General features: G+C 34.6%; 2 protein-coding genes across 2 annotated transcripts in view; both read left to right on the top strand.

Moving 5' to 3' along the window:
• LOC138323179 (serine/threonine-protein kinase SMG1-like) overlaps positions 1-27972 on the top strand; it is an 86127-nt gene that overhangs the window by 35153 nt on the left and 23002 nt on the right. The window contains exons 48-57 of the mRNA XM_069267589.1: positions 3034-3153; positions 20558-20835; positions 21110-21283; positions 21771-21870; positions 23160-23300; positions 23527-23631; positions 23836-23921; positions 24174-24309; positions 27192-27285; positions 27458-27556. Of these exons, the coding sequence (XP_069123690.1) occupies positions 3034-3153; positions 20558-20835; positions 21110-21283; positions 21771-21870; positions 23160-23300; positions 23527-23631; positions 23836-23921; positions 24174-24309; positions 27192-27285; positions 27458-27556 (1333 nt within the window). The remainder of the gene's footprint in view (positions 1-3033; positions 3154-20557; positions 20836-21109; positions 21284-21770; positions 21871-23159; positions 23301-23526; positions 23632-23835; positions 23922-24173; positions 24310-27191; positions 27286-27457; positions 27557-27972) is intronic.
• Positions 4945-5896, top strand: LOC138324164 (adenosine receptor A2b-like). Its single transcript, XM_069269247.1, has one exon. It carries the CDS (start codon positions 4945-4947, stop codon positions 5893-5895), a length of 951 nt encoding a protein of 316 aa, XP_069125348.1. The 3' UTR covers position 5896.

Here is a 27972-nt window from a genome sequence, read left to right as displayed (position 1 = left end):
GTGAAAAACATGGCCACTATTGGTACATTAGTGTTAGTGATGTTGAACACTGTGGTACACTTTTGAAGACAAAATAGTCAGAATTAGATATTGTCTAGATCTTATTGCAGGGGATGACCCTGAGGGATGGGGTCTATTTTGTTACCATATTTATTCCAATAAATGCCCTGGGGCGTGAAATTTTTGAAAGAGGGGGCATTTAATGGAACACAAATGTTCAAACTCAAAAGTTTGTCAGAAAAACTGCATCAAATGCATCTATACTGGCAACAATGTTGTAAGTTCATGTTTGCAATATTGTTTAACAAACAGAAAGTTTTAATTTGCCTTGATGTTGAAAACACATTCACTTAAACATTGTTTCATTTAGCTTAGCTCAGGTAATTTGCTGACATAGAAAATGACACAAAGTCGATCTCGATCATGTCAATTTCTGCCTACACATTGTAATCAAGTCATGTGTTCTCCCATATCTCTTGCATTTAGCCATAAAATGTGAAATAAAATCAATCAGTGTGTCGGAGGCCATGTCTGTAACAAAGCTGCCATGATGTGATTGTTTACACTCAATATTGTGCAATGCATCATGGGGGCACATGTGTGAAGAGGTATCACAGTGCATTTACTAGCCACATTTTAAGGTCATCTGACCCTAAGGGTCATGATGACCTATAGTCATCGTGCTTAGTCTGTTCGTTCGTATATGTATCAGAAACTAAAAATACTTAATACTGTCTTTTAATGCAGTTTATATTTGCATATATTTTTGAAATTTAATTAAGACAGTTCCCTGTATTGATAACAATACCACAAGAATTCTCAAGCACATTCTGGCCAATGAACACATGCTTTGGTCACTTAGCTTATGACTGCAGTACACATGTGACAAGATATCGTCAAGTCTGCCCTTTGAAGTGTAATTATGATCGTAAGCTCATATAGCTAAGAAAAATGTGTTACTGTGATTTTTAAACTGATTCTCTATTGATTTATAATCTTTGCAGTGTGAACATTTGACATTTTGATAGGAAGTTTTGTGACTTACGGTTGAAAAAACTGATGTTCTGGTGGGAAGTTATGTGACTTGAAAAAATAACTTAAAAACAGGTGGGGGGACTTTTATTTAGAGACAGGGCTTCTAATGGAATAAATACAGTATTTCCAGTTGTACAAATTTTGTTATAATAATAATTCCTAAATAAATCAGGTGAACAAAAATACAGGCCCTGTAGGCCTCTTATTTCAGTAGTAACTAACATAATGGGCTTCTTTTATATTACTGAATTTTTGAAGGCCTTGAATCTTAAGTTGTGAGGTTTCCTGTTTGTTGTAAATTGCAATATTAGAAGCAATACAAAATATCAGGTCTTCAATCAATATGAAATGAGATAAAAATGCCTGAAGTCTTGTAAATAACAAAGTAATTTCAACTTCTCTTAGATTTAGATAATCAATAAGATGTTAAGCCTCTAGATTGCATTGGTTTATTGAAAAAAAAGAAGAAAAAAGGAATCACAACACGATAATGCATGAGTACTGAAAGATTTAGAATATAGCTGACTTTTTTCTTTATTTCATCCACAATTTACATTTTGGTTCATTAATAAGCCCCCCCCCCCCAAACACACACAGAGTTGTCCATGTGTAAATAATGTATAGTTTCAACTTCTTTTCTAAAGCTATGTATAAACCTTAGATATGTACATGTAAATCCCTCTCCACTTTTGGTTTTTATTTTTTTGTTGTGTCAGGTAGGGGACTTAAGCTTGTATGGGGTAAACTGTAGTAAGATTTTTTTCTAAGAAATGGGAATCAAATGACCCTGAATGTTAATCCCCTGGAAGTTGGTAAAATTTCCAGTTTTTGTAGAAATGTGTATCTAGATGTCAAAAAGGACAAATGTTAAAACAGAAACATATATACATAGAGATTGGCAACTCCTCCAATTTTACGATCGACAGATGTACCTCTGTATGTGCTTAGGGGTTTTTAGATAAACCCTTAAATAGTTGAATATAAAAGAATAGCTTTGATATGTTGTAAAAGTTCAGTAATTTTCAGATGGTTTGAGTATGATTTTGGAAAGAAAAAATTATATTTGAACTTATTTTTTGATAAAAGGAAATGCACTTTTGGTTTTGAATGACTGATTTTCGAAAAACCAGGTAAAATTGTTTATTTTCGTGCTTTCAATCAGCAAAATAGATCACATTAAACCATGATATAATGTTTAAACTTTGTTTTGATGCAAAAAAAACCCACAAGTGCGACACATAGGTATCACTATATCAGCGTTGGTGTTGGCATCTGGAAAACGGTTTCCGTGCGATAAGTGTTTATTGTCAGATTTCAACCAAACTTGGTATATTGCTTAATAACAATGATTTTTGTTGAAGAGTTATATACTAGTTAAAATCTGTCAATATTTGCAAGCGTTACGGGACTTTGAAATCGACAAAACAGATAAATCCATGGTTTCCGCTCAATAACGTTAGTATTCATTGTCTCATTTCAACTGAATCTGGTATATTGCTTTGTATTAATGAGATCTCAGATGGGTGTGATATTTGTCGAAATTCTTCAATATTTGCGAGAGTTACGGGACTATAAAATTGTCAAAACTGACAATTTCTTGGTTTCCGTGTGATATAACTTTTGTATTAATTATTTATATTGCTTTATATCAATAAGATCTCAGATTGGTTTGACACTGCTCGAAATCCATCAATATTTGCATTTTTGTATTTATTATGCGGTTTCAACCAAATTATTTATATTGCTTTATATCAAGAAGATCTCAGATGGGTTTGACACTGGTCGAAATCCATCAATATTTGCGAGAGTTACGGGACTTTATAACTTCACTTAGTTATTAATAATATTTTCAACTGTAAATAACTATTTTTTGCGTTGTTTAAACTGCTATGCAGGCAACACATCCACTTCTATGGAATTTTTAGTCTTGCTAAATATCTTACTTCTGTTTATCATGGATGAAATGAATTTCATGTACATATTGTATCCTTGTTGTAGGTTGTCCATATTGACTACAACGTCTGTTTTGAGAAGGGGAAAGGCTTACGTGTCCCCGAAAAGGTGCCCTTCAGGATGACACAGAATATTGAGATGGCTCTCGGAGTGACGGGGATTGAGGTATGCATATATTTACATTATCATGTTTCTTGTTGTGTCCGTTTGTACCTCCCTCCATCCTTAAATAATTCTTAGTACCACTATTTCTTAGAAAGTACTGAGGGGATCAGTCTCAAATTTCATATATAACTCCCCTTTAATGTCTAGTTATGCATATTGCATTTTGAGACCAATCTAATTTCAAGATGGTCATCAGGCAAACATTTTGGATTTTGACAGCTATTGTTTGTTATCGCTGTGTCTCAGAAAGTACTGAAGGGATCTTACTCAATTTCATTTGTAGGTTAATCTTTGTGCCTATTTATGCAAATTTCATTTAAGGACTTATCCGAAAACAACATGTCCAATTTACAGGCAACAAAACATTCAGTTGAGTAATACAGGTCTTTTTGACCACTATATTTTTGCTTGTAAAGAAGCTGGTCCCACCCAAGAGATTAAATAACAAAACCTGTGCTTAAAATATTTGAGATATTCATCCCAATTCATTTGTCTTGAAACTCAAATAGGAATGATGAAATGATCATGGTGAGAATACAGGCCTTTTTGGCATCTTCTTTACTAATAATAAGACCTAAAACATCAGATAGTGAGCTGTTATAGCCTATAGGTTTTCTGCTGAATTATATTTTCACTAATGATGGTAATGACAATACGTTGTATGAGATGAAGTTTCTCTAACTGACAGTTATAATGGTAAGTTTCATGTGACTGTATAATAATAGATTTCATGTGCTGAATAGCTGACTAGTCTGCCTTAGCTACCTGTATACATCTGCCCATTGTCAGTGACTCTGAGCTTTGATGGACAGCTGGTTGTCCTATCACAGAGTAATTCAGTCAGTTTTAGGATGTCTACCATGATACATAAGGAATCATATAAATCCTGCCTACAATGCAATAGGTATATAGACAAAATATGTCAGGTGGCTGGAACTGGTTTACAGGATCAAGATTTTGCTTGGACAGGTTACAGATTTATATTAATTCATAAGTGAAAATAAGACTTTTAAAGAAGCATTTGTATTACTGAGACACTAAAGAAGCTGAAACTGACAAAGTGGAACTAAGACTAAAGATGTGAAATATAAAAGCAAGGTTATTAAGGTTGGCGAAGATAAAATGGACAAAGTAAAAGCAAGATGTGGGAACGTAAAATGTTGAAGCAAAGACCATTTTAATGAGAAAGACAGAATTAAATGTTTAAACCAGTGGAATTAAGGCTGGAAAAGAATCCACATGACATATGAGAATTAAAATTCAGCTGATTTAAGCTGAAGTAATGCCAGAGTAAATCAAGAAACACCAATAAATACAATGTAACATCAATACTAAGAGTTGGAATAACTTATCCTCCTGAGTGTGAACTTAAATGTTCTTTATATTTACAGCATTAATTTCAAAATGTGACTTCATTCGAGTGATCTCTGTACATGTGCCATTGATCTACATGGAGATATTCATTAAGTTCCTTCTGCATCAAGATGATTTTGAAGTACTGATTATCAATGTATATTGTCTGAGAATCTCTATCACATTAGGTTGTGGACTTTACTTATTCTGGATTATTAATGAATCAGTTCTTATTTTATCACCTTTCCATCTTTGGACTTTGCCTAACATTAACAGTTCGGATTTATTTCCAAATATGGATTTATTTGTGTCATTTGTAGACTCTTTATATTTGGCATAATATCCATAACTCACTACTTTACCATATCTAGTCACTTATTGCTACATGTGTTTATGTAATCTGACTGACTATATCTAGTCACTAGTAGTTGAACGAGAATGAATAATAGTACAGGAAACATTAGCGAGATAGCAGGTGCCGGAGCAGTAGGGAGTGTGATTGTCACATTCCAAGTTGCTGTCATGGTCCCTATCATCACTGGCAATATTCTGGTACTGATCGCATACAAGAAGGTTCGTCGCCTTCAGACTGTCACAGGAAAGTTTGTGTCCAACCTCGCTGTCAGTGATCTTCTCCTCGGCTTCATACTTCCATTTCAAATCGCGTTCTTCATCTACCCGGAAATGGAAAAGAACAAATACATTTGTCTGATGCGTTTCCAGTCTATTAAGTTTGCATCAACAACTTCTCTGTTTTCATTGGTCTGTACTGTTGTGGATAGGTTTATTGCTATAATCAAGCCACTGCAGTATCACAACATTATGTTGAACAAGACTTGTTACATCCTGGTAGTTTCCTCCTGGGTGTACTCCACGGTCCTGACCAGCATGCCATTCTTCGGACTGAACACCTGGTCCCAGGCCCCATTCTGCCTGTATGAACTCGTCTTATCTGGTACCTACAGATTTTTCTTTGCAGTACACACCATATTTTTCTCCTTCATCATGTTCATCATCTACATTAAGATATTTCTTGTTGCGTGGTACCATCAGAAGAGGATTCGTGCTGAGGAAGTCCCCATGTCCAGTCACAGCGACTCCAGGCAAGTTCATGTGATGGCTCTGGTCGTCGCATCCTTCACACTAGCGTGGCTGCCATTCTGTATCATCCAAATTTTGCAGGTTTTTAACTTCTCAGTGGACAAAGCCATTGCAGGTAATTTTGCTGTTTTTCTCGGAATTGCGAATTCCACCACCAATCCAGTGATTTATGTTTGGAAGAATAAGGAGTTTAGAAAAACTTTCCGTGAGATTATATGTTGTAAAACTCCCAGTCAGGATCAGAATGAAATGCATTATCATACAAATGTTGAAAGTACTGATATTTAGACAGCAAGATTTTGTGAAGAAGCAAAGGATTTGTAAGCCTATACTATAAACTATAGAACGACAGACACATCATTGACTAATCGCTGTGATCTGAAGCCCTGTAAGAACCAAATGTTAATTGATAGCAATTCAGCATTCTTGTTGGTTTTTTGTGATTTCTTCTATGTTTCTATTTTAGTTGTAGTGTCATCGGGGCTAATCGTACAAACCGGGCTACGCTATTTATGCTAGTGGAAACGCTTCTTTTTCATAGAAAACTGTCATCTGGGGGAGCGTATGTGATAAATATTTGCTGGGTGTTCAATAGACGGTCAAGAATCCAAGTATGCATGTTGCCCACGGAACAGTAGAGTGTTTCACCAATGGGTAGAAGCAAAATTGATGTTTTATTGTATTATACTTTGTCCTGTAATTCGCGCTCAGTATAGACGGGTATATCATATAATGGTTGAAAAGTGTTATTTTTGTTATATATTAAAACAGATATTTATCTGATTGAGAGACGGAGTTAAAATTGGATTCAGTTCATTAAACTATCACAGTTTTCAATGATTAGGTGACTTTTTCTTGTTGAATGTTACTGTTATAACTACATTTTTTAAATTACGCATGTGAAAACGCTGCAGACTGGTGTAGCTGTATGCATATGGAACACTTATAAAATCAATAATACAAGGCAGTGGATATTAGTTTTTGAAATATAATTTCTTCAATCGAAAATCATTTCCATGACAACAGATATGTGTATATATACAGGTGATATTTTATTTGTTTTATTGTTCGAATCTAGTTAAAGATGCCCCGTCGCTGACAAATGATATTTTTTCACTATCAAAAACAGGAGCAGGCGAATTAGTATATTTCTTCTGTTACAAAAGTAACTTACTTTACACCATTATCACCATTGGAAAGTTTGAGCTTTTTATTTTACTTCACGTTAAAATTACCAAATATAAATAATTGCATCTCGAAAAAATTACGGAAATAAAGGAAAAATACATTATTTCATATTATTTTTTTGTGTTAATTAGACATTTATATACACGATTAAACACCAATTTTTGTTCAAGTGATAAATATCATTTATACTCTGTCGGTGGCACATCTTTAATCTTTTCTTATGGAAACAGATCAAGTTTGTTTAATTTTGATAGTCCCAAGAATTGAACTAGCAACATATGTCCCAGTTAGAGATTTTTAGAACGAATCTGATGTTCCGTCAAAATTGAATACTACGTTCCGTTGGAACGAAACCGATTCATCTGGTACTTCTTGTTTTGAGGGTTCCAAGTTAAAAGACGCTTATCTGTCATCTTGAATAATTCATGCTTAGAATGTGATTGATTCAAAAAGTATAAACCAGAATGTTCCCCAAAATTTTTATTTTGCAATTCACAAATGAAGCGTTGAACTGTTTTCAGTTGGCTATACAATCAGAATAGTTTGGATTACGAACGTGACTGAATTTATTCTTTATACACTGTATTTCAATTAAAAACAGTAAATCTTTGCTCAGATGATTTGAAGATTCTCTAATACCTTATTGGATTATATATATGCATGTATGAAAATGCTTAAAATAAAAAAAAAAATAAAAAAGTTTTTGCGATATCAAACCAACAAAAACTATACTTTAGAATCTACGTTATGTTATCAGCAAAATATCGCATGCATATATATCTGTTTTATATCAAAAAATGACTTTTGAATTTGTTTGCTTGGTTGATCATTAACAACCAGGGTAATATAAGGATGGCCTCCCGTGTGTGCGATGTGTTGCGTGTGTGAAGCGCATGGTGCATGTTTTGGAAGACTGTGGTATATTTGTGTTGTATCTTCTTGTATAGTGGAACTCTTGTCCTTTTTAAAAAGATAAGAACCTAAATTTAGGTGTTAGATCGTGCGACAGGGGCAGCACGTACTATTCTATGGAAAAATGAAGAAATAATTGAAGAACTAATATGTATCCACTGTCTTGTATGTTGTTCACTATACTTGGTAAGCGTTTTCGCATGCATAATGTAGAAAATATAGTTATAACAGTAACATTCAACAAGAAAAAGTCACCTAATTATTGAAATCTGCGATAATTTTATGAACTGAATCAGGTTATAGCTCTGTTTCTCGATCAGATATATATCTGTTTTAATATATTACAAAAATCACACTTTCCAACCATAATATGACATACCTGCCTATACTGTGTGCGAAATACAGGACAAAGTATAATACAATAAAACATACATTTTGCTTCTACCCATTGGCCAAACACTGTACTGTTCCGTGGGCAACTTGTATATTTGGATTCTTGGCCATGAGTTGTGGTGGGATTGGACTGGGTCGATCATCGGTGACCAGGTAGCTCATTCAGTTCATTCAGCTAGTGTTCAGTGCTCCCGTGTTTGAATCCCAGTCTAACCGCTACAATGTCTTGTCTTCTGTTACAAAATTGGCGCCCTACTTAAATACCCATAATGGTGGTATATGGGTCTCGTATATCTTCGAGGGCAAAAACTTTGAAAAGGGAGGGTCTGCTTGTGTTTGGAGTCCCGGGTTTGAATCATGGTCTGGCTGCTACATTTTCACGTCTTCTGTATGTGGGTTCACCTATGTGAGATAGTGTGAATACCACACTGTAAGCCACTCTATTTTTGCAAGATAAAATGTTTGTGAGAGAGCTCAAAGCTGATTTCAAATGTTATGTGAATTTATGCAAATACTGTATTCAACCCAATATTCGCCTCCATACCTTTAAGGGCCCTCATCCCTATAAGTGCCCTCATCCCTATAAGCGCCCCTTCCCTTTGACTTACTTGTAGAATAGTTTTATAAAAGGCTATTCCAAATTTGTTTCATTAAGCACCCTCTTATTTGCTTCAACTTTTTAAGCACCAGGGCAGGGTAATTGAATAATACAAATACATTATTGTCAGTAATGGTCCTTGATGGAGAATACATTGATAATAATGAAGACACAAAATATTATATAAGCCAAAATAAAGTGGTTTCCAGTGCCTATTTTCCCTAGTGCCAGCTGTTTTGATTAATTTGCTTTGTAAGACCAGACCATTATACATAGCTGATGCTCTGTGTTCTCTTCCTTGTAATGAATAAATCATTGATTCAAAAGTCAATATCTTGTATTACTTTATTTTCATGTCTTTACCATGAAATAGATGGACAGGGTGTTGCCAGTGCCGTGTAGATTTTGTATGGAGGCATGGGTATTTTTATGTTACTTTAAATTCTGTAGAAACAATTTTTTTGGGCTATGGGAAGCAGCCTGAAATTGACAGTGCATATGAGGGAATATCCTAATTAGACTTTAAATAACTTGATAAATATTTTTTGTGTGGGTTTGAAGTAAAACTAAAATCCTTTATGTAGAAAGGAAATCAATTCAAATTTCATAAGACAAGTGAATACGAGTTGAGCCACTGATATAAGTTGACTTAAGAGTAATTTTCCTTTGTTTTGTGGATTAATTTGCTGTAAATCAGAGACCGATCACCTGATCTCATCTGATGACCTGACCAATTATGTTTTCAATCACCATCAGAATGACATAATTACCGCCAGTGTCAGAATGTTCCAGAACAAGGTCCTCAGATAATTACTTGGTTCTTCTGAAGTATGTCACTTGATCAAATAATTATCTTTGTGTAATCGGAGTCCCTAATATGTGATAATAACAACGGATGTTTGAATGTTATTCTAACCCATAATTGGTTAAACAAGGACAAATCCAGGAATGGAGTATAATTTTTATCAAGCAAACTTTTAAATCATTACTTCTTTTATAAAATTTCTAACATCTTGCATTACAGTAGACATTGATAGTGGGGGAGAAGGGAAACATTAAGTTATATGTGCCGTAATTTCAATATTCAGAAATCAAGAAGAGCTTGTAATATATTATTCGCCACCAAAAGATACAAAAATTTGAGTGTTACAATACCTACAATTTACTTTTTAAATTTTAATTTAACAAATAACATCTGTGTTTCAGCAAATGCTTATAAGGCATCATACATGTTTGTTGGTGAGTGATTATCACAGCTTTATTCATCAGAACGTTTCAAACATTCTCACCCAGTTCTGGCACACTTGACTTGAAATATTCCCACGATTTGGAGGTAAAAAGAAGGCAAATTTCAAGGAAGCTCTTCACTTTACCTTAGTCCGAACTAGTGTCAGGCTGATACAAATACATTTCTCGGATAATACCCATATATAAATGTATTGTACTAACAACTTAATTAATTTACAAATAACAAATCTGCTGATTATAATGTTTCGTCAACTACCGGTATATATAAGTGGCAAAATCCAAGGCAAACACAACACACACATTATTCTTTTCAAAAACACTGCCATGTTTGATTTACCGGAAACCGTGACGAAATCAACAGGTGAAAATATTTGAAGTTTAAAAAAGTCAACAAACTCATGATAAACATTGTGAAACACCAGTATTATTTGGATTTTATCCAGAATAAATTTTTAAACTTGAGTTAAAGGTGTTTTTAGGTCACCTGAGACAAAGTCTCAAGTGACCTATTCTAGTCGCCTTTTGTCCGCCGTCGTCCGTCGTATGTCTGTAAACAATTTACATTTTCGACTTCTTCTCCAAAACTGCTGAAGCAATTTCAATAAAATTTTGCATAAAACCTTCTAAGGCATAAGGCCAATCAAAATTGTGAATTATATGGTAGTCGCCTTTTGTCCGCCGTCGTCCGTCGTATGTCCGTAAACAATTTACATTTTCGACTTCTTCTCCAAAACTGCTGAAGCAATTTCAATAAAATTTTGCATAAAACCTTCTAAGGCATAAGGCCAATCAAAATTGTGAATTATATGGTCCCCACCCCCCAGGGGGCTGTGGGAGGGGCCAAAAGGGGTAAAATTGAGTAAAATTTCAAAAATCTTCTTCTCTACTCACAGATGTGGTAGAATCAAATACTCTTCATATATAGAAAGGCCTTAAGGTCCTTTACAAAAATTGTGAATTAGATGACCCTGGGGTCTCTAGTTTCCCCTGTGGAGGGGGTTAAGTTTACTATAATTTATATTGGGAAAACACCTTTATGAGCATTTTTTGGTCATTTGTAATAGGAAATGAGTCAAATGTCGTCAGAATTATCAGTATGAGATGGCCATTTAATCCTATTAACAAATTTTCTATGATAGGCTAAAATTTCAAAAATCTTCTTCTGAAATTCTGGAAATAGTAGAATAAAATACTTTTCATAAATAGAAAAGTCTTAAGGTCCTTTACAAAAATTGTGAATTATATGACCCTGGGGTCTCTAGTTTCCCCCTGGGGAGGGGGTCAAGTTTGCTATAGTTTATATAGGGAAAACACATTTATGAGCATTTTTTGCTCAATTTTCATTGGAAAAGAGTCAAACTTGTTTAGAATTATAAGCCTGAATAGCATTTTAATATCATATCCATATTTGTCCTATCCAACCCCCTGGGGGCAGAGGGGCGGGGCCAAAAGGGGCAAAAAAGCTAAAACTTCAAAAATCTTCTTCTTAAATTCTGGAAATGGTAGAATCTAATACTCTTTATAGATGGAAAGGTCTTATGGTGTTTTTTATAAAAAATTTGAATTATATGGCCCTTGGGTCTCATGTTTCCCCTTGGGGAAGGGATCAAGTTTACTTTAGTTTATATATGAAAAACACATTTATGAACATTATTTGCTCACTTTTCATAGGAAATGAGTAAAACTTAATAAGAATTATTAGCCTGAGATATAGTTTTATAACATCCATGTCATTTCTCGGTGATCCCCTGGGGGACCAGATGGGCGGGGCCAAACAGTGTCAAAATGACTTAAAATTCAAAAAATCTTCTGAGTTCATAGGTTTGATAGAAGCAAATAGTCTTGATAGATTAAAAAGTGAAATTTATAAAATCACTGACCGACCTCAAGGGCCAGTATATTAGTGTTTATATGTCTTTGTTTCATTCTAAACAAACTCAGGTGACCGTTAAGGCCCATGGGCCTCTTGTTAATGATGAAACCCCAGTAGTCTGACAATATTTACATCCCCTTGTAGTTCACTCTAATACTGACATTTGTACTAATATAAATGCAAGTCTTTGATTAGTTTAATTCGCTTATATATTAACACATATCTGTTAGGTACATGGATACTGGGAATAGATATATATTATATATATGTAATATACGATATGCATGTACTTACAAATAACATACGTGCAGTAACCGTGTTGATCATGAGCACAGTAATATAATACGGACATGTCTCAACATACAGATCGATGTATCTCGACTAGCGCCGATTCCAGTGATCTTTCATCTACATGTATGTTATCACATATTTCAATGACATAAGAATATTGTTATAAAATACCCTAAAAAGAAATAGAAAGCAGTTATAATACATGTATATATATAGTAAGCTATTTGTCAACCTCTTTAGGTATGTTCTAAGTATTTAGATATATTGTGCTCTCTTAACTCTCAAATTATGAATAGATTAGTAGTATCATTATATTTGTTTATAGAAATAGTTTGGGATAAATACTGTATTTATCTCAAATTATTACACGAGAGGAAAGAAAATCAACCGATCATCACCAAAATTGACACGGCCACATGTTTATATTTGTACGATAAAATACCCCTTATGGTGCCCCATGTATGCATTTCACTATTTACATCCACTATCTTTTTTATTAAAACGTATTTTGTATAAAGTTTTATATAAACTATATGTAACCTTTGACAGGACACATTTATAATATGTGAAATCTAATATGTATCATATTCTGAAACTATTATATAATATTGTATTACTCATTGTTTGGTCAAAACTGCCCTCTCTCTCGGCCATGCTTGTTTTGTTTACTATCCGGGTTTCGAACATATACATATACAGGAGGTATTTTTAGCTATGCAAATCAACCCGTTCTATCATAAGAATTCTTTACAAATTGATTATTGTGTAATTATCTTTACTGGAAAGAAACCATATAAGAACCTTTCATAAGGAATGTTAACGTATATTTTAGCAAAGTTTGGTGAAAGCATAAAAGGACTTTAAAAAAATCTGTGAAATCATCTTTCATAGTAAAACATTGTGTGAAAGTAAGTTAGGTTATTCCAGATATGGTAAAGTAGGCTTATGAATATCATCATGGCAGCCAAGTGAAGCGTGTCGGAGATGCGATACGAAATGTGCTTACAAACATAATTTAGACATGAAAGTGGGTAAAAGGATAATCAGTTCATTTTAGAAATGTTAGATATTGTTGAATTTAATTGCAAACTTACATGACAAATGTGAATTATTATATCATTTTCACCGCTGGATGTTTTGCAATACTATAGTCAATGGGACGGAATCGTAGCTCTGACGACGACCATCTGTCAGAAATCCTCCGTTCGTTGTTCAAAACTACATTGTTGCAGCCAGGTGTTATATAGATATCAGTCTCTAGATTTAAAGATGCTCCACCGCTGACAAATGAATTATTTTGTACCATTTTTTTGTGTTAATTAGAGATACTTATACACGATTAAACGCCAATTATTGTTAAATTGATGAATATCATTTATACTCTGTCGGCGGTGGAGCATCTTTAATGTAGCAGAATATATATTTTGACTCATGAGACACCGATTACAGAAAAAAACCAAGGCTACCGCACGACTTTACTGAATAACACAGTTCCAACTTTACAAATCAAAGACTCATTTCTTCTTAATCTGTTTGGAGAAATGTAGATATGTGTGAATTTATTTAGTGTGGAAAAGACTGCTGTGACTGTGACTTATATAGATATGTTTGATAAAACCGATTACAGCGCCGTTACAATAATCGTACGTGTGACGGCCAGTCTAGTAGATGGTTCGCTTGATTGGTAGCTAGTCAGGTTGCATGGTAGTGAGTCAGTTTGCCAACGACATTCAATAAGCTGTGTAAGCACGGCTCTCATTGGCTGTCGCTTCAATGTAGAGGCGGAGCTAAAACAGTTGGAAATGTCTGTCGTCGATTACTACATAAAATGATCGGCATCGTAAGCTTCATAATGTAAAATGGTTACACAAATACATTTTACTGCCGTTCTATCATAAGATTGCACGATTGTGTTACAGTACTAGTGTATCGACTCACTGTAGTAGATTACATCGCTACATGTTACAGGTAAAGCGTCTATGTAACACGCATTGTGATTGGCTGAGTGTGTATATAAATAAACGTTACACAACCTAATTGTACATCTGCGGGAAAACACCCCAGTTTAAAATGGCCCCTATTTGTGCATTCGGGACGTTGTAAGTACGTCGAAACAATTACAAATGTTCAAATAGATGAACATTTGAAAAATTAACATTTGTAAAATAAAACTATTATGCCGTACAAATAAATAACTGTTTTGATCCGGGGTGTTTTTTCCGTGGTACACCTAGTACATGTGACGAACTTGACGGACCGAGTTTCCTTAAATAGCTGTTGTAAATATATAAATAATATGATTGGGGAAAAAATCAAACATAGAAAGAGATAACACAATCAGGTTACAGAAGAATACATGATATTGATTTAAACATAATAATACTGGTAATGAATAAATATGAAGGTCAAGAAGAAAGTATCTGCTAAAACATAACTGTTAAGTTTCATAATTATGGTAAGGTATATTTAAAATGTTAATTTAACTCTTAATTTGAACTTTATACTGAATAATAAAGTGTGGAAGTACCAAAAATCGTCGATCGCCAAGCTGTCAACGCGTGCATATTATAAGTTACCGGTACATGTGCATGTTTGCACATGTGTACGTTACTATTTCAATCTCTCGCTAAAATTGCGCCAAAATTAGAAGCAGTACTTAACCGATCATATGTTGACATATCAAAGCCACGAACCGATCTAAAAGTACGCGAAAGGGTAGTGAAAATATACAATTATGGAGTGTCATATGGAAATGTATAGTTGTACGAGGAACAGCATGGTTCTCTGCTACCACGTGTTCGGCCTATCAAGACACCAACAAAGGTCAATGAAGAAGTTGTTAAATTCGTTGAATATCAGACTATATTTCGTATTTCACTGGAAAAAAAGTGTTCTGTTCACCATAAAAAGTCAAAACGAATGACAGGCTAAACAGCTTTATTTTGCACACAAGTTTTTCTCTTCTATTTTTAGATCAACTCAGCCAATCACAATGCGTGTTACATAAACACATCACCTGTAACATGTAGCGATGTAATCTAACTACAGTGAGTCGATACACTAGTACTGTAACACAATCGTGCAATCTTATGATAGAACGGCAGTAATTACCTCATGTATAAACTCTAAATCAGTGCTAATCAGTGAAGTACGTATGGAAAGAGCTACTGTTGTAGCGGAGAAGTCGGTCAGAAATTGTACGGAAAAGAAATCACCTGCTTCTGACTAATTATAATTAACTTTACCGCAAGGTGTGTGAATCCAAATCGGGTACAATGTACAACCGAACATCGTGTCTTGTCAAAATATATTCCAATAAAACACGGCTTTGACACATACCTGGATGTTAGTAGGGGATGTTATTCAAGCTGTAGGCATAGATTTTTTTAACTTTATCACCAGTATTTAATCAGAGAGATGCATTTGAATCTAGTGTTGACAATTTCTCGGCTAAAATCAACCTACATTTTGTAACTACCGCCGTGCATGCACCAATGTCCGAGAACATTACCTCGAATATGGATCAAATTAAATTATAAAAATATTTAGGCAATGCATTCAAACTCAAAGTCTACAACTAGAATAACATCCCCTACTACATGTAACATCCAGGTATGTATCAAAACCGTGTTTGATTGGAATATATTCTGATAAAACATAATCTATTGTCAGCCGTACCTGATTTGTTTTTCCACACCAAACGGACCTTGCAGCTAGATTCGGCTGTGACAATACATGTAATATTAGAATGGATACAATAGATCTAAACCCAACACATTAATAAAAACGATGAAAAGTTTGATCCATTAGAACGTTGGTAGATACATAAGATTATGCTACAGTATGACTACTCCCCGAAGTCGAGAGAAATGGCCAATAATTTATGAACAAATTATCCTCAAAACATTCACTTAAAAAGTGAAACAAAAAATAAGGAATTTTTAATACAGTGATTGAATGTATACATTGTAACAAATTAAATAGTACACAACGTGATCAAACACATTGTACAACAGAGTCAGGTATGAACATCAAAGATCCGCTGGCTCCGCCTACTTCTCAATGTTGTTGGCGATCTTGTCAGTCAGGGGGCAATCAGTCGGGCTGCCGATGCTTCAGCCAATCAATGCCTTCGTTACATGCCACCTAAAATCTAATCTACTGCATCAGTTACCAGCCTACTAGATCAGCTACCAGCCAACGTGTCTATCGAGTGAATGAATGTGAACAGGAACACTTGTTGTAACGGCGCTGTAAAAAGATGTGGCAGTGTTGTATATATGTTGTTGCTATTTTTTTAATTAAGTCTCTCGTGAAAGATTGTTCTTCGTATCGTATCCACGCCCACAGAGCTATCCAAACCAATCATAGCTGAGATTACACAGTTTAATTGTCTAATAGCTGTATTGGCTTGCTTATTCACTGCAAATTCTCAACACAAACCAAATATTCAGATATTCATTGAAGTACCTAAGAACAACAGCTCAAAGTATAATAGGAATTGGTTAACTACAAAATTCAATATTCATGAGTATGACCCATATAACAAACTGTAAAATATTAACCCCACAACTAAGCGCTATACAAGTATCTTACTTTAATTTCAGACTACTACTTGCATTTCAGCTCCATTTCAATGATGGAATTTGAGAAGATTTTTGTAAAGGTTTCGATCAAAAACACTGTGATTGTGCACAAATGAACTGGAAAGTAGTTGAAAAGTTTTGCATTTTGAAATAAGGGCTGTCGCAAAACTCTTTCAATATTTCTAAGGCCTTATATATAATTGTACTACACTAATCTCCAAATCTTATATGGCTTTCCATCAGCCCTCTAGTGTTGTGGTAGGTCCTAATACTAGTTCATGAGGGAACCTACTATGAATTTGTGAACAATCCTGCTGGTACTTTAATATAGCGAAAATAAACCACCTGTCTAGTTTAACTGTTACACAGTTGTCCTGATTGACCAAGCTTTGATATTTTTAGGGTCGGCCCATTTTAAAAAACACATCTGATGCTCATCTCTGACTGTTGAGCTGAAAATGGAGGAAGGGATGTGAGGGATTGAGTTGAGATGTAACATGCTGAGAATGAAACTTTATAACTTGCTGATCAAAGGTTATATTTCAGTTCAATCTGAAGTTTTAAGAAAATTTCCTTTATGCCTTCACCCCCAACCCAAACATCCACATATCTGTGCCATGTAATTTGATAGAGGAAGGAGGAAGCCATCTTGTTCTGTATTGACTCATCTCATTTCCTTGTTGCCTGGATTCAAATGGAGGCAAACGCAGCTTACACACATTTCTAGTTAAAATTCTTCAGATTTATCATGAGATTTTAGATCATACTTGTTTTAAAAGATAGTGGTTAATTAAATTGTTTTTCATAATTTCTTAAAACATCCTGTATGGAAATTATTATTTCAGTGACAGTATACTGTACTCTGTATCATTGTACTTGATATTTAAAAAAAAGTTTTAAACAATATAAATATATTAAAAAACTGAAAAACATGGGAAAATAGAAAGGATCCTTTTTAGTAAAGAGATATTTAGTTTATAAGACTGAGAAGTTTCCGGTGACTTTTGTAAGTTGACCATTATAATGAGGACTAGTTTCCTGTTTGTCAGGGAAAGTTTTGTCATTACAAGTATGATATTCACAAGTAACATTATTTATTGATCATTACATGCAATGGAAACACCAGGTCTCCTCCGAAAGTCACGATTCTTTCTATTCTGTTTTCATTTTCTATTTATACCAAACTCATCAACGCTATTAAAGGGTTAAAAACCCTACTGTTTGGGTTAATGTATACTCTCACCATAACTGGTCTAATTTGGCCCAGTTTGTTGTGAGGACAATTAGACTTAAATGGAAACAGACATTGCCCTATTGGTGAACATCATGTAGAATAGTTAAGTCTGTTCAGGTTTTAAGTCTATTGAAATGAACTCGGTAGATTAGCATTGTCATTTACCTACCATTATAAAATTGGCAGCTTTTCAAATAATAATCATTAATCTGTCATATCGTTTATTTTTAGCTCGCCTATTCGAAGAATAGGGGGAGCTAATGTTGTCACCCCGGCGTCGGCATCGGCGTCGGCGTCGGCGTCAGCGTTGGCGTCCCATTTCACGTTAAAGTTTTTGAGCAAGTTTCTGTTTAGTCAATTGTTTAAGCTTAAGTCATCATAAATGTTTATGATTTTATTTTCCTAATGAGTATGGATGCTGAACGTGATAATACAACCAATTTGGGGCCCTTTAGGTTTTTTTTTGAGTCTGTTAATTTGTAATATTTCCATGTTAAAGTTTTTGAGCAAGTTTCTATTTTGTCTATTGTTTAAGCTTAAGTCATCATAAAGGTTTATGATTTTATTTTCCTAATGTGTATGGATGCTGAACGTGATAATACAACCAATTTAGGGCCCTTTAGGGAGTTTTTGAGTCTGTTAATTTGTAATATTTCCATGTTAAAGTTTTTGAGCAAGTTTCTATTTTGTCTATTGTTTAAGCTTAAGTCATCATAAAGGTTTATGATTTTATTTTCCTAATGTGTATGGATGCTGAACGTGATAATACAACCAATTTGGGGCCCTTTAGGGAGTTTTTGAGTCTGTTAATTTGTAATATTTCCATGTTTAAATAGTAAATACTTGAACATCAACTTCTTCTGAATAGGCGAGCTTTGCTGTTCTCCAACAGCTCTTGCCCTACAAATACAGTCAAAATTCATAACACGTATCTTGAAATTCAATGGACCAACGGAAATAATTTGACTCATCTGGAATTCAACTTAAACGTAATGTCATTAGGTTTGATCAGAACGTGGTTTTCTATGGTCATTATCTTATGACTATTACAGCCGGGTACATGCCTATTACCTTGATCAGCATATTATCGTGATTTTCCAACTTATCAGGTTTGTATTAAATCATTTTTGTTATATGTTTTCAGATGTTTTTGGATTTCTTTAAATGCATAAAAATACTTTAGTTACAATGATATGATCGTCAAGATAATAGGCATGCACCCTGATTTTCTGTAGGTGGTATATTGACTTCAATGGTTCATACAACAAACGTATACGGAATGTAGTAGTTGAAGAAATAAAAACAAGCATCTGTCTTATTTTAGAATTTAATGATATTTCAAAATAATAACATAGCAAAATAAACTATAGTTGTCACCTACTGTAACAGACTACTCACTCCGTTGTGGGCTCTCATCACACACATGTTCACTCATACTGGTTAATATAATTTACGGAACGTTATTTACGGTAACTGAAACGAAAGTGGATTTCTATACCAATGAAGAAATACATTGCATGACTAAGATACTAGTACACATGCAAGGACTAGTTAAATATTTAACATTGTGGGTTTGTTAAATTATTTTGCACTATCAACAGAATGATTCCTAAATATACATGCACACAAGCTAGTTAGACAAACACGCTTCAGGTCATGATCACTCAGGCTGATCATGTCATGCTGCGCGTGATTGTGTTGGTAAGTCACAATTGCATTAGGAAGCCAGACTTGAAAGGATTATTAAACAATTCATAAATAACAGTCATTGTTTTAGTATGTTCCATAGGCCTGCGTTTACCGATAGCAATATGTGCAGGTAAACCTAGCATGCTTTACGACAAACCACAGGTGAATTTCAATTGTTTGTATACATTGTATATTTACTTATATGATTTTTTGTCAATTAGAAATTTTTAACTGAAATTAGATTGGAGATAGCGACTATTTTTTTTAGCTGAATATCCGTTCTATGGACCAGGAATTGACTTTGAATCAACCAGAGTTTCGAGTCATCGAAATTCAAGTCATCCAATCTTAAAATACAGATACAAAGAAGGGAAAAAAACGGGACTTCAAAATTAATTTGACTCAACTGGAATTTCGAGTCAAGGGATTTTGAGACAACAAGTTTAGACTAGTTGAAGTGGGGCTAAAAGACTCAAAATTTATGGATGGATATCACTCATATTTAATAAATGTATTGATCAAGAATTGAGTTTAGTTTTATTCATAGGGAGTTAATGTTAGTTGAAATGTGTTGTTAACATGAATTTTTATCCACAGACCTCTTACCAAAATTGTCAGATGACTCTTACCAAAATTGTCAGATGACCTTGACCCTTGCCCTGTGGTTTTGACCTCTTGTTTATTCACAGACAGCTCTTTCCATATTTCATAGTTTCCGTCAATAGGCTGTCGTTGTGTAGGAGCCAAAAATTAACTATTACATGTAACTTATAGCATGATGAAGCAAAGAGAAAATATCATGGTCACCATGAATGATGAGATAAATCTTGCATACCTTCTTACAGCTTTTGGTAAAAAAAACCTAAAAATGCCTCTACAGGTGACATCAGGTGTTTTGGATCAATAAAACCATTAATTTATCCTTTGATTTTCTACAGGGAACATTCCGAATCGCTAGTGAGCATGTAATGAAGGCAATGAGAAAGGGGCGTGAGACACTTCTCACCTTGTTAGAGGCCTTTGTCTATGATCCTTTGGTTGACTGGACGACAGGAAACGAGGGTGGCTACACTGGGGCATTCTATGGTGGAGGCATCTCTACCCTGGGGAATGCAGGGGAAGGACGACAGACAAAACATGAGATGGAAAGGGAGATAACTACTAGTATGTTTGCTATCAGAATGGCTGAAATGAAAGCTTCTTGGACCAAAAACAGGTCAGTAAAAGGGATTTGTTGGAGTTTTCTGTAAAGAGTTATAACATTTTGAAAGATGGAAGTAGGTTGCTTTCTTATTTTGATTTGTTTAAGAAATAAAAAACAAGAAACTGAACAAAATTGATGAATTGCATGAGGTCAAGCATGCAACATTAATGAATTAGAAAAGTAATTGAGATAAAATTGCCTTCTCTTGTAGTAACTTTCTTGAAAACAAGTTAAGGTGTAAATAAAACCATGTATTACTAATTAACAGTTTGGTTTCTGTTTACAGAGACGAGATGGTATCAGCCCTTCCAAAGCTACAACAACAGGTCCAGGGCTGGCTCGGTATAGCTCAGGCCTACTACACCAATCTGACTAGTCTACAGAGTATGAAGGACCTAAAGGAGCTCCTTAGTGAAGCCCTCACAGACCTCAGTAGTACTCTGTTCTCCCTCAAGGACAGGTTAGTTTACATCTAATTTAGAAGTCAAGATATGCCATTGATTTCCATAAAACTGGACAATATACATGACAATATATATGATAATATTTATTACAGTATATATGACAAAATATATGTGAAGAATTAAATTACAGTGGATCCTTGATAATCCAAACGCTTTTGTTCCCAACTCAAACCATCTGGTTTACGAATTGATTTGATTTTTGGATTCTGTTTACTATGTCCATGATAAATTTCTATCCTTATTGTGAGTTTTACGTACTATCAGCATTGGATTATCGCAGGTCAAGTGTATATAGAACAAAGTCCAGTTTCAGATTTGTGGGATTAAGGTCATGGTTACTGTTACTTCTTTTAGAATATCTTTGTCATCACTCTAGCAGCTTCATCTCTTCTTGGACATCTACCAAAGAATTGTGGAGTATAGAGGAGTATGGAGATGTTAAAAGTGATGTTGGATTGTGACATTCTATCATTATTTGTACAGGTATGATGAGTACATGGTGGTGAAGACAACAAGAGATAGTGTTAATGAAGTAATGAGAGAAAAGATTGAGGAATTCACACACTGGCAGGAGCTCCACAAGGTCTGTAGATAACAATGGAGGTTTGGTGTTGTAGTGTGTTTTATTACGGTTAAAGGAAAAGGATTAAAATGACTGGTGTCCAGTGTGTGTCAAAGGAAAAGGATTAAAATGACTGGTGTCCATTATGTGTCTCCTGTTACTAAGTTAGAAGAGACGGGGGAAGGTGTATACTGAAATCTCTCTGCCTGTTTGTCATCCACTATTTTGTTTTGGACTCATAAACTGAAATTTAGCTATCTGAATATAAACTAAACAAATGTATATAATTTGAGTGGGATATTTAAAGAGTTCATCAGAATTTTGCGAGTAATCATCAAAGTATCGAGGGTGGTGGCTGCAGTTGTAATTGGCACCTCTCTTGTTATCCCCCGCCCAACGAAATTGGTTGGGGATATACAAATGGGTTCCGTCCGTCCGTCCGTCCGTACGAATGGTTTCCGGAGCATAACTCTAAAACCAGTAGAGATATTTCCACGAAACTTCATACACACATTGGTCTTATGATCTAGTAGTGCCTTTTGCTATTTTTAGGTTTTCACTTTTTGTACTTTTTTCTGTAACCATGGAAACATTGCTGAAAATGGCAGATTTTTGTGTAAGAATCGTTTCCGGAGCACAACTCTAAAACCAGCAGAGATATTTCCATGAAACTTCATAGACACATTGTTCTTATGGTCTAGTAGTGCCTTTTGCTATTTTAAGGTTTTCACTTTTTGTACTTTTTTCTGTAACCATAGAAACATTGCTGAAAATATCATATTTTTGTAGCAGGTTCATTTCCGGAGCATAACTCTAAAACCAGCAGAGATATTTCCACGAAACTTCATAGACACATTCTTTTTATGGTCTAGTAGTACCTTTTGCTATTTTTAGGTTTTCATTTTTTGCACTTTTTCCGTTACCATGGAAACATTGCTGAAAATATCATGGTAAATGGTAAATGTTACTTTGCAAAACTCCACCCATCTTTGTGTATATAGTCTAATATAAATGTCAAGGCTGTATACCTGATTCAACAATTGCAGCCCCGCTCTACTTGAATTATACTCCATCTTTCTTTAGCTCAACTTCCTTTTTCCTGGTTTTTTTTCATACACATAAGTCTCCACAATCAAACTTACTTCAGCTTTGATATCTCCATTGGCGGGGGATCTGAATGACTATGTCCTTGTTCTATTACTGATGGTTAACTTAGGAAATGGTATTTGTAGCATTTGGGTTAATCTCAGATTTTGATTACCCTGTTAAAATCTCGCTGTATGTGCATTCCTTCTTTCTGTCCTACACAGCATGTCATCCAGACATTACAGAGCCACAGTTTCCAGAAGATGTGTGCTAATGTCACAAACCCACCTGGTGTTGGTGCTCCTAGCTTTGCTGCTGCTACAGAGTTCCTACAGGGAGCGGGACAGAACCAGATTGTTTTACAGGTAATGTTCTCAAAGCATAATCAGATTGTTATTCCCTTGTCACTGAACCTGACTAGTAAAAGGCTAGTATGATTGATTTGTTCAAGCACTTTTATTCAATGACCAATAGGCCTTGACATCTCCTGTACCACCTGATGAGAAAATCAAGACCCATCAAGATCTTGTTGATAATTAATTTTGGGTCAATATTGATTTGTATTATTATGATTTTGATTTCTATTGACAGTGTGAACAGCTTGAGACGGAGATGACTGGTTACATGCAGCTACAGAGGTCTAACCTTCACCATGCTGTAGATGTCCTCCACACCTACGCCACGATCGTGTCACAGGTATTACAAATAATACAGATTATATGCCATTTCAGTCAACATAAGCCATGGAGCAGTGAACACTATTTAAGGTCAAGTGACATTGACCTCTAGGGTAATTCATTTAATCTTATTTGAGTAATAACATTTTAGCTTTTACAGATTTAACATTTTAGCTACTAAAGATATATGAATGAAACTGATCATTTACATTATTGTTACCAGTTTGGGACGACTTTCTCGGATCAGAATAGGACCTGCCATTATTTGTGTTGGCTTCAGAAGCTACAGCAAGACTTTTCCACTGATAGGTTTGTATTACAGACATATTGAGACTGAACTGGGCTTCTTTATAACAGACATAATTCTCTTATATGATTACTTAATACTATTATCTTCTTGTTTTTCTGCCATAAGGATATGGTTACTTTATAATATAATATGAGATCACCCTAGAAAGTAGTAGATAGTAGTAGATAATAAGCTGTATTTTTCAGTCAACTATTTAACAACAAAGTGACATGCAAAAGCATCAGGTCTGAAATACTTTTGTGTTTTCACAGATGTACAGAGATTGTGAATGAATTCCACAACTTGTACGGTAACCCAGTCCTTCCAGCAGCTAAGATACAGCTCATTCTCAACACCGAAACCAAACTACAGGCCATTAATGCTGACATCAACGTCCGTATTGTCAAGGTACTTTACTCTAGTAATATAGCTCTGTTTTATAGCATTATTATTAGCTCACCTGGCCCGAGGGGCCGGTGAGCTTATGTCATGGCGTGGCGTCCGTTGTCCGTCCGTCGTCCGTCTGTCTGTCAACATTTCCTTTAAATCGCTACTAGTCATAGAGTTCTGCATGGATTGTAACCAAATTTGGTCAGAAACATCCTTGGGGGAAGGGGAACAGAACTTGTATAAATTTTGGCTCTGACCCCCCGGGGGCAGGAGGGGCGGGGCCCAATAGGGGAAATAAAGGTAAATCCTATAAATCGCTACTTGTCCTGGAGTTGTACATGGATTGCAACCAAATTTGGCCAGAAACATCCTTGGGGGAAGGGGAACAGAAATTGTATAAATTTTGGCTCTAACCCCCCAGGGGCAGGAGGGGCGGGGCCCAATAGGGGAAATAGAGGTAAATCCTATAAATCGCTACTTGTCCTAGAGTTCTGCATGGATTGTAACCATATATGGCCACAAATATTCTTAGGGGAAGGGGAACAGAACTTGTATAAATTTTGGCTCTGACTCCCCGGGGGCAGGAGGGGCGGTGTCCAATAGGGGAAATAGAGGTAAATCCTATAAATCGCTACTTGTCCTAAACTTCTGCATGGATTGTAACCAAATTTGGCCACAAACATCCTTGAGGGAAGGGGAACAGAACTTGTATAAATTTTGGCTCTGACCCCTGGGGACAGGAGGGGCAGGGCCCAATATGGGAAATAGAGGTAAATCCTATAAATCGCTACTTGTCCTAGAGTTCTGCGTGGATTGTAACCAAATTTGGCCAGAAAGATCCTTGGGGGAAGGGGAACAGAACTTGTATAAATTTTGGCTCTGATCCCCGGGGGGCAAGAGGGGTGGGGCCCAATAGGGGAAATAGAGGGATTCTCTAAATTGCTACCTGTCCTAGAGTTCTACATGGACTGTAACCAAATTTGGCCAGAAACATCCTTGGGGGAAGGGGAACAGAACTTGTATAAATTTTGGCTCTGACCCCCCCCCGGGGGCAGAAGGGGCGGGGTCCAATAGGGGAAATAGAGGTAAATCCTATAAATCGCTACTTGTCCTAGAGTTCTGCATGGATTGTAACCATATATGGCCACAAATATTCTTAGGGGAAGGGGAACAGAACTTGTATAAATTTTGGCTCTGACCCCCCGGGGACAAGAGGGGCGGAGCCCAATAGGGTAAATAGAGGTAAATCCTATAAATCGCTACTTGTCCTAGAGTTCTGCATGGATTGAAACCAAATTTGACCACAGACATTCTTGAGGGAAGTGGAATAGAGTTTGTATAAATTTTGGCTCTGACACCTGGGGGCAGGAGGGGCGGGGCCCAATATTGGAAATAGCGGTAAATCCTATAAATCGCTAATAGTCATATAGTTCTGCTTGGATTTAACCAAATTTGGCCCAGAAACATCCTTGGGGTTAATAGAATTCATATAAATTTTGGCTGTGACCCCCTGGAGCAGAAAGAGTGGGGCCCAATAGGGGAATAAAGGTAAATATTCAAATTCCTTCAGAAAAGAAACAATGAACCTGTATGCAGAACATTCCTAGGCATTACAAACCAGGTGAGCGATATAGGCCCTCTGAGCCTCTTGTTATAGTAGTATTGGAAGGATTGTTATAGATTGCTTAATACTGATAAAAATCTGTTCGATAATGTACCAATATGTTATATAATTATGTTGATAATGTACCAATATGCTAATAATTATATCGATAATGTACTAATATGTTATATAATTATATTAATTGATAATCTACCAATATGTTATATAATTATATTGATAATCTACCAATATGTTATATAATTATATTGATAATCTACCAATATGTTATATAATTATATTGATAATCTACCAATATGTTATATAATTATATTGATAATCTACCAATATGTTATATAATTATATTGATAATGTACCAATATGTTATATAATTATATTGATAATCTACCAATATGTTATATAATTATATTGATAATCTACCAATATGTTATATAATTATATTGATAATCTACCAATATGTTATATAATTATATTGATAATCTACCAATATGTTATATAATTATATTGATAGTGTACCAATATGATATATAATTATATTGATAATCTACCAATATGTTATATAATTATATTGATAATCTACCAATAAGTTATATAATTATATTAATAATCTACCAATGTGTTATATAACTATATTAATAATCTACCAATATGTTATATAATTATATTGATAGTGTACCAATATGTTATATAATTATATTGATAATCTACCAATATGTTATATAATTATATTGATAGTGTACCAATATGTAATATAATTATATTGATAATCTACCAATATGTTATATAATTATATTGATAATCTACCAATATGTTATATAATTATATTAATAATCTACCAATGTGTTATATATTATTATATTATATAATCTACCAATATGTTATATAATTATATTGATAATCTACCAATATGTTATATAATTATATTAATAATCTACCAATATGTTATATAATTATATTGATAATCTACCAATATGTTATATAATTATATTGATAATCTACCAATATGTTATATAATTATATTGATAGTGTACCAATATGTTATATAATTATATTGATAGTGTACCAATATGTTATATAATTATATTGATAATCTACCAATATGTTATATAATATATTGATAATCTACCAATATGTTATATAATTATATTGATAATCTACCAATGTGTTATATAATTATATTAATAATCTACCAATATGTTATATAATTATATTAATAATCTACCAATATGTTATATAATTATATGTGATACCCATGCTAACCTCTCTGTTATGTATTCAGCTGATTGAGCGACGCAGCACAGAAACCCTAGAAACAAGCGTTCTGGAGCTACAGATTGAGGAAAACGCTAAAAATCTTCAGTGTTTTGTACAAGGTAGGACTGAAAGAAACTTAACTTTCACTGTACAAGAAATATCTTTCGTGTGTATAATGAAATATCTGTATTCGATTGTTAATAGTTTGCTAAATTTAAAGGTATGAGTTGTATTTGATGTTTTCTCTAGAAATAATTTGTTATTTACCAGGTGGATTTGTTTTGTTTACAGAAAATGGAACAAGTGGATGCTGTAGTCTTATGGCATGGATTATCGCTGCTCTGTGTACTCTCAACAAACGCTACAACCAGATGGAGGGTGCTGCGGCAGGTATGGCACTTTATAGGACGGACAAATTTAGATCTGATGTCAGAACTTTACCAACTTAGATTTGGTTGAAAACTTTGATTTAAGTGTCAGGTTATATTTGTTTTGAATTTAGTCAAAACAAAAATATCCTATTTAAAGTTATATGTGCCGTAACTGGCTGAAAATTTGGACATGTTAATTTTTCTTTAATTATCTATTTAAAACCATAAGTTTTAATGAATAAAGCTGTGAAAATCATTCAAATGGACAGACACACATATGTAATGCCTTATAAACGTTAGTTAGAACACATTGGTTATGTACTGTGAAATTCTTGTTTTTATGCCTTATACATGTTTAGATGGAAATATACCTTCAGAAATCACTTTACAATTACTAATAATACTGTAAAAATGTGCAATGAAATTGTGGACAGC

This window comes from Argopecten irradians, chromosome 5 (assembly GCF_041381155.1).
Source record: "Argopecten irradians isolate NY chromosome 5, Ai_NY, whole genome shotgun sequence".
Taxonomy (NCBI): Eukaryota; Metazoa; Mollusca; class Bivalvia; order Pectinida; family Pectinidae; genus Argopecten; species Argopecten irradians.
This window is presented reverse-complemented; position numbering and strand designations above follow the sequence as displayed.

Coding starts and splice junctions, on each gene's coding strand:
- LOC138324164 (XM_069269247.1), top strand. CDS start 4,945: ATGAATAATAGTACAGGAAACATTAGCGAGATAGCAGGTGCCGGAGCA.